Source organism: Pongo pygmaeus, chromosome 17 (genome assembly GCF_028885625.2).
Source record: "Pongo pygmaeus isolate AG05252 chromosome 17, NHGRI_mPonPyg2-v2.0_pri, whole genome shotgun sequence".
NCBI classification, from domain to species: domain Eukaryota; kingdom Metazoa; phylum Chordata; class Mammalia; order Primates; family Hominidae; genus Pongo; species Pongo pygmaeus.
Window position 1 is genome coordinate 51,652,624 of NC_072390.2, and position 12,033 is coordinate 51,664,656.

The following is a 12,033-nucleotide window of genomic DNA, read 5'->3' on the forward strand; positions in this document are numbered from 1 at the left end:
GTTATTCTAGTTATACATTCTTCTAAATTTTTTTCAAAGTTTTCAACTTCTTTGCCTTTGGTTTGAATATCCTCCCGTAGCTCGGAGTAATTTGATCGTCTGAAGCCTTCTTCTCTCAGCTCGTCAAAGTCATTCTCTGTCCAGCTTTGTTCCGTTGCTGGTGAGGAACTGCGTTCCTTTGGAGGAGGAGAGGTACTCTGGTTTTTAGAGTTTCCAGTTTTTCTGCTCTGTTTTTTCCCCATCTTTGTGGTTTTATCTACTTTTGGTCTTTGATGATGGTGATGTACAGATGGGTTTTTGGTGTGGATGTCCTTTCTGTTAGTTTTCCTTCTAACAGACAGAACCCTCAGCTGCAGGTCTGTTGGAGTACCTGGCCGGCCGTGTGAGGTGTCAGTCTGCCCCTGCTGGGGGGTGCCTCCCAGTTAGGCTGTTCAGGGGTCAGGGGTCAGGGACCCACTTGAGGAGGCAGTCAGCCCGTTCTCAGATCTCCAGCTGCGTGCTGGGAGAACCACTGCTCTCCTCACAGCTGTCAGACAGGGACATTTAAGTCTGCAGAGGTTACTGCTGTCTTTTTGTTTGTCTGTGTCCTGCCCCCAGAGGTGGAGCCTACAGAGGCAGGCAGGCCTCCTTGAGCTGTGGTGGGCTCCACCCAGTTCAAGCTTCCAGGCTGCTTTGTTTACCTAAGCGAGCCCGGGCAATGGCGGGCGCCCCTCCCCCAGCCTCGCTGCCGACTTGCTGTTTGATCTCAGACTGCTGTGCTAGCAATCAGCGAGACTCCGTGGGCGTAGGACCCTCTGAGCCAGGTGCGGGCTATACTCTCCTGGGGCACCGTTTCCTAAGCCCTTCGGAAAAGCACAGTATTCGGGTGGGAGTGGCCCGATTTTCCAGGTGCCGTCTGTCACCCCTGGAAGGGGAACTCCCTGACCCCTTGCGCTTCCCGAGTGAGGCAATGCCTCGCCCCTGCTTCGGCTGGCGCACGGTGCGCTCACCGACTGACCTGCGCCCACTGTCTGGCACTCCCTAGTGAGATGAACACGGTACCTCAGATGGAAATGCAGAAATCACCCGTCTTCTGCGTCGCTCGCGCTGGGAGCTGTAGGCCGGAGCTGTTCCTATTCGGCCATCTTGGCTCCTCCCCTCCAGTATTGTTATAAATATCAAAATTTTTTTCCAAACTGAGTCTTAGATTCAATGCATTTTCAGTCAAAATACCAACATACTGTTTTATAGAAGTTGGCAAACTTATTCTGAAATTTATATGGAAATGTGAAAGGACGAGAATAGCAGTGACAGTCTTTGTTATTCTAGAAGAATAAATTGAAGGACTTATGCTACCTAATTTTAGGTATGTAAATTAAAGTTATGTAATCAATACAGGTTGGTATTCACCTTAAGATGCATAAATAGATCGATGGAAAAGAATGGAGTCCAGAAACAGACCCACACACTCATATGCTCAACTGTTTTTTGGCAGTGGTGCCAAGCAATTCAGTAGAAAAAGGAAAGTTTTTTAAACAAGTAATGCTAGAAATATTGGATATAAATATGGGGAAGAAATGAACCTTGATCCCTACCTCACATCCTAGCCAAAAAATAATTTGATCTTGAGGCATTAAAGTGTGAGTGGTATGAGAAGGGCATCCATAGAAGAGGGCAGCTAGGCATAGAATATCAGAACTTTTGCATGGTGAGGAGGGCTTCCATATGGGAACTGCACTGGTGTTGTGTGTTGGAGCTTGAGCAGAATGAGAAGGAGGTATCCATGTGGAATTTGGCCTTGCAGGGGGTCTTGTCACCCAGAGGGATGAGGAGAGCTTCCTTAGGAGTAGCCCAGTCATGGCTAGGTGGGAATGGGTTGTAGGGGAAGAATAATTTTTTCTTCAATCTTCATAGGTTCTTAGTTGGAATGGACCTATGTTAAAAAAAAAAAAAAAAAAAGATTAGCAAGAGAAAAACAAACATACATTAACACGTATGTTCGTGTGTTTCATATGTACATGGAAGAAACTCAGAAAATTAGTAGTTCTCAAAGAGGTAGTTTTCATTCCAGCTTTTATAGCATCTTCAACAAAGAACAGTAAAATTTTAGAAAAGTAACGAGACAAAGGTAAAGGACTTTAAGTTCCTAAAGGTAGAAAATTGAGTCAAGGAAACTAAATGGCAGATAAAGGCTAGTTGGTAAAGCCTGTTAATGTAGATTCCCCTGGTATCGTCTCCAGATGATAAGGGTCTAAAGTTGCCTTCAATGTTTAACCTTTGTTCTCCCTAGTAGAAGGCGAGCAGGGTACCTTTTGTCTCTGTAAATCTGTGTTCAGCTTTTAGGCAGATAAAGGGAGGGCAGAGAGCTTTCCTGTGTTTGCTTTTTCTTAATTGTCCTGAGCCCAACAATCCTTCGTTTTGTTGGGTAGCACATTTTGTCTCCTGCAGTGTCGAGTGTCCATACAGAGGCATGTTGGCAGAAGCAGCCCAGAAGCATGTGGTGTGAGAGGAGTAGGCTGGTAAAGGATGAATAGCTGTGGTGACAGAATATTATTTTAATACAAAAGTATTAAGTAAGTAATTATGGTACAGGGGCTAAAAAGAAATTATTTAAGCAGTTAGAGAGGGTAAGAGAGTCCTCAGTAAGGCTTCCCTTTTTAACAAAAAGCAGCCCCCAAATCATTTCTTTTCCAACAAAGAGCGGCCTGAAAAATCGAGCTGCAGACATAGATAACCAAGCTGGAAGCTTGCACAGGTAAATGCTGGCAGCTGTGCCAATAGGAAAAGGTTACCTGCAGGCCAGCCATGTTCAACATGGAGACTCCATCTTTCCTTTTCTTTGTCAACCACATGTACAGTAAAGGAACAGGCAACATGGTGCTGGCAAGGTAGAGAACCCATCTGCATAATAAAAAATTAGGGTGGGGCAGCCACCTTCTTCATGCACTGTGAAAATGGCACACTTGGTCTGACCAATCTTTTGGGCCCTATGTAAGTCAGACACTGCCTCCTCAAGCTTGTCTATAAAATCCCATGCATTTAACCACGGAACCAGAAGACCCACTCAGGAGCCCCTCTCTCTCTGCAGGAGAGAGAGCTTTTCTCTTTCTCTCACCTATTAAACCCCACTCTTAAACTCACTCCTTGTATGTCTGCGTCATTGATTTCCTTGGCTTGGGGCAACAAACCTTGGGTATTACCCCAGATGAATGATGCCACTTCAGTTATATTATGGAAAATGGCAGCCAGTTTTTTTCATTGTTGGAGAAAGGATATATCTATGGAAAGAGAAGAAGCTAAAATGAACCCTGTTGGTTTAGAGTTGGAATTTTGAAGATATTAGTATAAACTCTGTATAAACGCATGTTTTTCTCTCTATATATACCTATATATAGAAATGACTATACAGGCATATACATATATTCTCTTTCCATGTTCACAGCAGGGACTTGGGAGCTGTGGCAATCCAATAGCTTTCCCCCCCGCCCCCCAATACAAGGTACCAGACCTTTTCAAAGAAAATGGCTGATTCCAGGACTGATTCAGAAACTGGACAATATAGCAATTGTTTAGGTATGATATGGCCAGCACCTGAATCAGGCCATTGGAAATGAACGGAGGAATTAAGAGGTATCTATCTGTTTCTCCAGCCTAGATTTTATGGTCTTCTAAATCAAGGACTTGTTCTTTTTCTTTAAAAAAAAAAAAAAAAAAAGAAGACTCATGCCAAAATTTGAGTATTTCATGTGCTGTTTTTTCTCTTATACTCTCATTCCCTTAAATGTCTACCTTTCCTCCCCTAGTTTTCTTCACATCACTAACACTCCTTTCCCTCCTGCTGTAGGATTTCCTACAGGTGCCTTAGAGAATCCGTGTTTCATAGGAAATGCACTCTTTTCATCCTGCCTTTTTCTAAAAGAATGTTTTCTCCCACTCTTCACAATAACTCAGTAATTTTCAATCCTATCTGGACATTAGAATCACCTATAGAGCTTTTTTAAAAGGAAAGGAGAGTGAGAGAGGGAAGCAAATAATATCCAGGTCCCACCCTAGACTGATTAATTCAATTTCGACAAGTGGATGGGACTCAGTCCATCACTCTTATTAAAAATTCCCCAGATTATTTAAATGTATTGCCAAGCTGTGAATCACTGCCTAAAATCAGCATCTTTTCTGAGAGCACCACTTCTAATAGAGGCCATTCTTTCTGTCACACTTGATAAACAACAGAGAGAGGAGTGCCAGCATTTTTCTTGCATATCTCTTTATTTATGTGAATCTAAATATATGTCTAGTTTTACTGCAGCAGTCCATCCTTTTCCATCCTTTGTTTTCCATCATTATCTCACTAGACCTTGACGTCCCACTTAAAGTCACTTTCTCCCCCATAACTCCTACCATCATTCTGTGAGATCCCAATATCCATATGGTTGATGTATCCATTGCCATAGCTAAAGAATTTCTGCGTTCCTCAATTCACTCCAGCATCATCCATGGCCACACCCAGAGCTTGCTATCACCCACTGTGGTTTCATCAGAAAAATCATTGACTCTGCCATCCCAGCCTCTTCCTTTACAGCTTATGTTCTCATGTTTATCACATACACCATACCAAGGATTTTTATATTTGTGGTGTTGTTGCTGTTTTATTTTCACTTTACCTTAAAGGGATATCTAAATTATTTATTTCCCCTCATTTTTCTGCCAGTCTTTTCAGTCCCTGTTGCCTCACTTTCTTCCTGGACCGAATGGTTGACCTAAACTACATTAATATATTTATTTCCCTTGACCCCCAGTCTGCTGCATTGTCCCAGTAAAAATCCTAACCCTAGATCGAGCTCTCACGCCGCTTTCTCTGCTTTTTAATCTCTGCACCTGAGCCCTGCTACAAATGGATGATTTCTATTTCTGTTAGGGCCTCAACATTTCAGGAAAATCTTTTTCTTTTCATTTCTATTTCAAATTCCCTCAATACATACTCCAAACCTTCACCTCTCTTCTCAATACCTGCTTTACTCACTCACAAGAATGACTGTATCTCCTCCTACACCAAGGAAATTGAAATTGAAGCATATTCTTTCTCAACTCTGCCTCCCTCAACCCTACCACCTCTAAACTCACTTAGCCAATAGCAAAAAGCCATGGAGTTACTGATCAAATTACTTTCTTGAAATATCTTCTCAGATGTTCCATAAGCACCTCAAGCTGCAGTTAATTTTTCCCACCCTTCCCCAATCCTCCTCTGTATTGCTTATCAACCCAAAATTCTGGCAGTCATTCTTGACTTTTCTCTCCCTCTCTTTTACATCAAGTTCTGCCATTTTTAAATCCTAAATATTTCTTAAACTGTGTCTTTCCATTCCTAGTACCGCTTCTCTATTGCAAACCTTCATCTCTCACCAGAGCTGTTTCAGCAGCCTTCCAACTCATCCAGTTTCCTGCAGCCCATTCTCTAAATGGTGCCAGAGTAATTTTTTATAAATTCAGGTTGGATCATGTCATTTTTCTCCTGAGAGCCTTTCAGTGACTCCACCTTGGCCACAAGATAAGAGTTCAAGCCCCTCAGTATGGAAAACGCAACCTTTCATGATCTGACCTGCCCTGTCTCACCTGCTTCATCTCCGTTCCTCCTTACCACACACCCAAAATTTAATGCTGTAACAATACCTAGCTATTTAACTTTCCCAAAATATGAGCTGAAGTTTCATTTGTTGGTATATTTGCTAATACTGTTTTATTTTACCTAGAACATTCTTACATTTTTCCTTATCTTCCAAGGTTAAGTTTGAGTATTTCAGGAATCTCCCTTCTGTTATGCAAATAAAGTTAGGTGCCTTGCCCTTGCACTCTCATAACATCCAGTATATTCCTGAATTACTGCATTTGGCATATGGTATTAAAAATTTTGTTTCCACGTCTGTCTCCCCCACTAAAATCTCTTTAAGAATAGGAACCAGGGCTGGGCCGGGCGCGGTGGCTCACACCTGTAATCCCAGCACTTTGGGAGACCAAGGCGGGCAGATCACCTGAGGTCAGGGGTTCGAGACCAGCCTCACCAACATGGAGAAACCCCATCTCTACTAAAAAATACAAAGTTAGCCGGGCATATAACAAAGTTACAGGCATGGGATTGCATGCCTGTAATTCCAGCTACTCAGGAGGCTGAGGCAGGAGAATCGCTTGAACCCGGGAGACAGAGGTTGTGGTGGGCCGAGATTGTGCCATTGCACTCCAGCCTAGGTGACAAGAGTGAAACTCCGTCTCAAAAAAAAAAAAAAAAAAAAGAACAGGAACGAGGGCTTTCTCATGTTTGTATATCCAGCACCTAGCATAAAATAAGTCCTCTGTAAATGTTTGTTTTCCATTTTGCCCAGCCCAGTCCCACAGTACATATCAGGCCCATAAAGTGTGTTCTTCGGTCAATATCTGATGAATATATAAGTGAATGATTGATTAGGAAATTTATTAAAAAGGAATAAGGAAAGCAGAAGTTGAGACAACTGAGATTTCTTACGAGTGACTGGGAGGATGGTGATATCATTAAGTGAGAATGGAAACAGAAGGAGGAAGCAGTTTCAAGATAAAGATACCGGATTGCTTTAGCAAGAGTTGGTTTGGGAGGCAGGAATAGACATCACTTTACAGCTTTTCATCAGATACTTGATCAGGTCAGCAGTTTTGGCAAGCACTATGAACCAGAAGAATCTATTTAGAAATCGTACTTGCAGATATAGAGGTGTGGCAAGGATCACCAAGAAAGTACTAAGAGGGAAGAGGACAGGGATAGACTTTTGGAATGTCTGCATCTAAGGGGAAGGAAGAGTCTCCTAAAACCAGAAAACCAATCAGGATAATGTATTATGAAGACCAAGGGAGAAAACATTACAAGAAAAAATGTTTTCTTGAATTTCTTGGATTTCTGTAGGGTGATCTAGTAACAAGCAAGACTGTTCAAAGAAGAAAGGCCTTTTGATTTGTTCTTTAAAAACAAGTTTTAGTCGGTATGTCTGTTAGAATAAATTATTGTTTTCTAGACATTCAGCAGACAAGGAGAGAGGAGATGGTAATGGAAGGGACATGGTGAGAGTTTTTTGTTTTTAAATTATAAAATGCATGCCTATTGAAAGAAATTAAAACATTCAGAGGTATATAAATTAAAATATAAAACTCTTCCCTCTATTTCTTCAACTCCCTTCTAGTTTGACATTTATCCATCCAGAACTTTAAAAATATTTTTGTATATTTTTATTTTTGTAAAAATGAGACCACATTATATACTCTATAATTGCAAATTGCTTTTATTTTAATAGCATTCATGAAGTTTCTTCTCATCAGTGTAAAGAATTACCTCATTCTAGCCAAGCGTAGTGGCTCACACCTGTAATCCCAGCACTTTGGGAGGCGGAGTGGGCAGATCACGAGGTCAGGAGTTCAAGACCAGCCTGGCCAACATAGTGAAACCCCATCTCTACTAAAAATACAAAAATTAGCCGGACATGGTGGTGTGTGCCTGTAGTCCCAGCACTCGGGAGGCTGAGGCAGGAGAATCACTTGACCTGGGAGGTGGAGGTTGTGGTAAGCGAAGATCATGCCACTGCACTCCAGCCTGGGCAACAGAGTGAGACTCCTCTCCAAAAAAAAAAAAAGAATTACCTCATTCTTTTTAATGACTGAATAGTGTTCTTTATAATTAATATGTACCATAATTTATTTATTCATTCTCTTATAGAATGATATTTGCTTTCAGTTTTTCACTATTACAACTAATTCTCCAGTGATTATCCTTAAACAAATATTCTCATGCTGTTGTTCATGTAATTCTGCAGGAGAAATTCCTCTTTTTTTCTTTCTTTCTTTCATTTTTTTTTCTGGAAACAGTCTCACTGTCTCCCAGGCTGGAGTGCAGTGGCATGGTCATATCTCACTATAAGCTGAAACTCCTGGGCTCAAGCTATCCTGCTGCCTCAGCTTCCCAAGTAGCTGGAACTATAGGCACATGCCACCATGCCTGGCTAATTTAAAACAATTCTTTTTCTTTAGTGATGGGGTCTTGCTGTGATGCCCAGTCCGATCTCAAATTTCTGGCCTCAAGTGTGGGATAAAAGTAGAACTGTTGAAAGAGGGATGCATTTTCATTTTGTGTTGACAAGTCACTCACAAAAAGGTGATACCCATTTGTGGTTCCTGCAATAGGTATTAAAGTGCTCTTGTCCCCACACGCTCACTGACACTGGGTATTAATGGAGGATCTGCTCTTGTTTGTAGTCCTAGGAAGAAATCCAGTTAGAGGAGGAGTTTGTGAGTTATAAGAAAAAGAGATGATTGACAGGCCATAGTCACAGAGGGGATGGGTCAAGATGGTATCAAGAGTGCAAATAAAAGGTAAAATTTTTTGAGACATTAAGAGAGGAATAGTAGATGGGTGAATATGGAAATAAATACAAATGAAGGAAGAAATTTTTCATATACTCATCTTTATTTTAGGGAAATTAGAAGCCAAGTTTCCAGTTATGATGGAGGATTACCAAGATGGAATTTTGAATAAAGGTACAGAAAAGCTTCTGTGAAAATGCTGTAAAGAAGCAGAAGGCAGTCAGTACTGGGAGTTTGGCTGAGCTGAGAATGAATCAAATTTGGGGAAGCCAATGGTTGGGGTCACATTCATTTTTCTACAGAACAAGCAGAGATGTAGTCATTGGATTTGCCTGGGTTTGGGGCCTCTGGGTTGACGTAAATTTATATAACATTCACAATAAGGTACTTTTATTTTCCATATTTTCCTGTTCCATGAGTGCAATTTGTATGACCCTAAGTTATACATCTTCTGGTTGGTCTGCAGAGGAAAATGGTCTCTGTGTTCTGATTAAAAAAAAGAAAAGGAGAGTATCACTTTTATACATTTTCTTGTGCCTACTTTATAAAGCCATATAACTAATGATTTTATTTTCTTTATATAATTCTGAACATAAAGCCATTTACTTTCTTGGTTTTTGTTAATAAATTATGATATGAGCAAACACTGCTAAAAATTCTGATCGATATAAACCAGAGACATTTATAGAAGATTATGTGATTTGAATCCTGGTCAAAGGCCACCTGGAATACGTGATAGACCTGACAACACTCCATTCAGCTTATTCTTTTCTAGAGATTCCCTCTGCTTCTGGGGAGTTTAAACATTTTAATTTTAGAATCTTGTTTTTTGAGTAGCTGCCTCTATGCATTTCCATGTCTTTTTCTTTAATTTTCACATTGTTTGTGGGCATGGGGAAGACAAAACCAAAGTGTCATTAGTTTGTTGTGAACAAACGTGAAGGGGGAACAGTGGAATAGTGAGAGATAACACATCATTAGAATATTTCTCCCTAAAATAAGAAAATAATATAAGAGGAAATGTGCTAATGGTGGGAACACGGTTTATTAGAGAAGAAAATATGCACATGTGTTCATTTTCATTAAAATGCCTTTTATTCTATATTTGTCTTGTTGACCTTTTAATGAAACTATGTAAGTATGGAGTCTAGTTCTTCTACGTGCACTGTTACACTACTCCTTACATACTCTGGGTACATAATAAATACTAATAACAATTGAAAATTAGAAACACAAACGCGTTTGTGTGAGGCACATTGGTGATATTTTAATCCCTAGTGTTCATTTTTAGTACTTGGAAAACATCTTAGATATGCAAGTCCTGTTTTAGCATACTTTTTATTTCTATAGATAGCCTGGTTCTTAGTCATACTCTGTGACTTTATTAGCTGTTTCATCAGTTTGAATCTTATTTCTCCAACTCCCAGTGTAAGCTTTTTGAGAATAAAGACCATTTCTTTTCCAAAATTGTTGTGACAGGACACAAAATAGACATTGAGTAAATTATTTTAATTACACCTCAATAAAAGGTAAGATAAAGAGAGTTCTTAATGAATTGCATTTCAACCCATACTGAATTTAAATATCTATATGCTCTGTGTTCCCTTCTGTGCCTTCAACAGTTCATTCATCGTTGTTCTTTCAGTTTATTAAAGTCAAACTGTGATGGCTGGCTGCTTGGAACATCATCATCTATTAAAAAGCACCAAGACTCCCCAAACAGTGGAGAGAATAGGAAGGAGAAGAAGACAGTTGGGTTTCATTCGCATATGAAAGATGATGCCCAGTGGTCATGTCAAAAGAAAGATACATATAAACCCCAAAGAGGTAAGTTTAACAACTGTAGTGGCAAAATGAGAAACTGGTAGGGGAAGGTAGTTGCTAGCCAATGAATTTCAGATGATTTCCTACAATGCTGAGCAAAAGTTAAATGTTTACACACTGAAGTGTGCCTGCAAGGCCACAGGTAACACATTTACTAGATTAGTGAATTGTGTCTGCATTTTTCTTAGAATACTGGAATGAAAAACTGTATCCAACTTGTCCCTCTTTTTGCAAGCAATAACTGTTAAGAATTAGTCAGCAGTAAGTGTGGTCATAGACTAAAATAATGTTCCAAGTGAGTAAAGAGGGTAAGATATTGAACATAAATCTCTCCTGGAAAAATAAACCCTAACAACTACAGTTAATCCTCAATTGACTGGAAACATGGGGAGGGTGGAGGAGAGGTCATGGACAATTCCCCATATTGTGACTAAAGCAAAACTCACAAGTCTAAAGCATTTTTTGCCTAGCAGTCTTTTACGTGTCCATAATACTTCCTGTTATATGTGGTAGATTTTAAAGAAATCAATTATAAGTAACTATGTTAAATGTTGAGTGAAGCAAATTTATTTGTTTCCCAGTTGTTCCTGGAGAGGCTTTTGGCTTAATCTTTCCTGGCATCCTTAAAGGAACGACTTTGGAAAAGAATGGAGCAAGTCTGAGCTTTATTGTACAGATAAGATGTACAGGAAACAAAGGGCCAAAAAGACCTCTGAGCCCTCTCCTGCTCACACCTCTTTCCTAGTGTCTTTTTTCCCTTCTCAAAACCATTAACTCTGATTTCCTTCTTATTTACCTGTTTTCCTACTGGGCCAGCACCTTTCTACCTCTGGTGTCATGCAACCTACTTTTCATAATCTCTGTAGCCACTCTCACATTTATTTATTTGAAAATTGGGCAGTGCTTTGTGAGATCTTGGAGGTGTATATCTCCCTGCCTCTCTTCATCTGCTACTAGCTCTGTCATGCTTTTTGGGTTTGATTATGATTAATCTAGAAATTGTTTAAACCTCTTCCACATAATTGAGAAATGATAATTAGTTCAAATTTTGGGAGGGAGGACTATCCACAATTTGAAATAAAAGCAAAAGTACATTTTGTTAGACATAAGGCAAAGAAAGGTTTTGTAGACTTCCATTGCTTTAGAACAACTTAGAAGCTTCTTTTTAGACATTGCTTCCAAAAATAAAAATTAAATTGAAGAAACTTTATGAGGTAGAATCTTTACTTTCTCTGTTAGCAGTCCTTCAGAAACGGAAAACTCTTACCTCAGCTTCCTCTGTTCTTAGTTATTGCACTTTGGAGAGTGAAGAAATAGTCACAACTGGTGTGGTGGTTACACTGCAAGGCTTAACATAGTCTTCAGTTAACTTGTCTTCAAATTTGTGTTGTGTGGCAGCACTAAGATAAAATGGCAAAATGAGAAAAATATAGTGTAATAGCAAAAGAACAAATAACTTGTGTTATTGGTTAAGACCACAGCAACAGTAGAAAGCAGCAATTGAAAAGGCACTTTGAGAAAGATATCATCAGGCCAGCCCTTGCTGTGGTGGAGGTTAATCTGTCCTCGGCCTAGCTACAGAAGCCAGAAGCCTGAAAAGGGCTTGTGTCCAAAAAAAATCAATTTCTAATTTGAAACAAAATCCTTTTTGACTAACAGGGGTTCAGAACCCATTACTTTTTGCTGTATAGTCTGCTGACATTTCAGCACTTTCTGTTGTGCACAATGAATCCTAATAGTCATTTTATAATGTTGCTATACCAATCAATTTAACCAAGAGAAAGCTGTTACAATTCTGCAAAGTTTTCAGGAATAGTTTTCACTCATGGTTTTATTTTTTCTTCCATTAGGTTTTTT

At 39.8% G+C, this 12,033-nt stretch overlaps 1 protein-coding gene across 11 annotated transcripts in view; it reads left to right on the top strand.

The window, feature by feature from the left end:
• KIAA1328 (KIAA1328 ortholog) overlaps positions 1–12,033 on the top strand; it is a 396,501-nt gene that overhangs the window by 321,626 nt on the left and 62,842 nt on the right. For all 11 annotated transcript variants that reach the window (XM_054461100.2, XM_054461101.2, XM_063653602.1 and 8 more), the window contains one exon: positions 9,998–10,179. In XM_054461100.2, the coding sequence (XP_054317075.2) occupies positions 9,998–10,179 (182 nt within the window). The remainder of the gene's footprint in view (positions 1–9,997; positions 10,180–12,033) is intronic.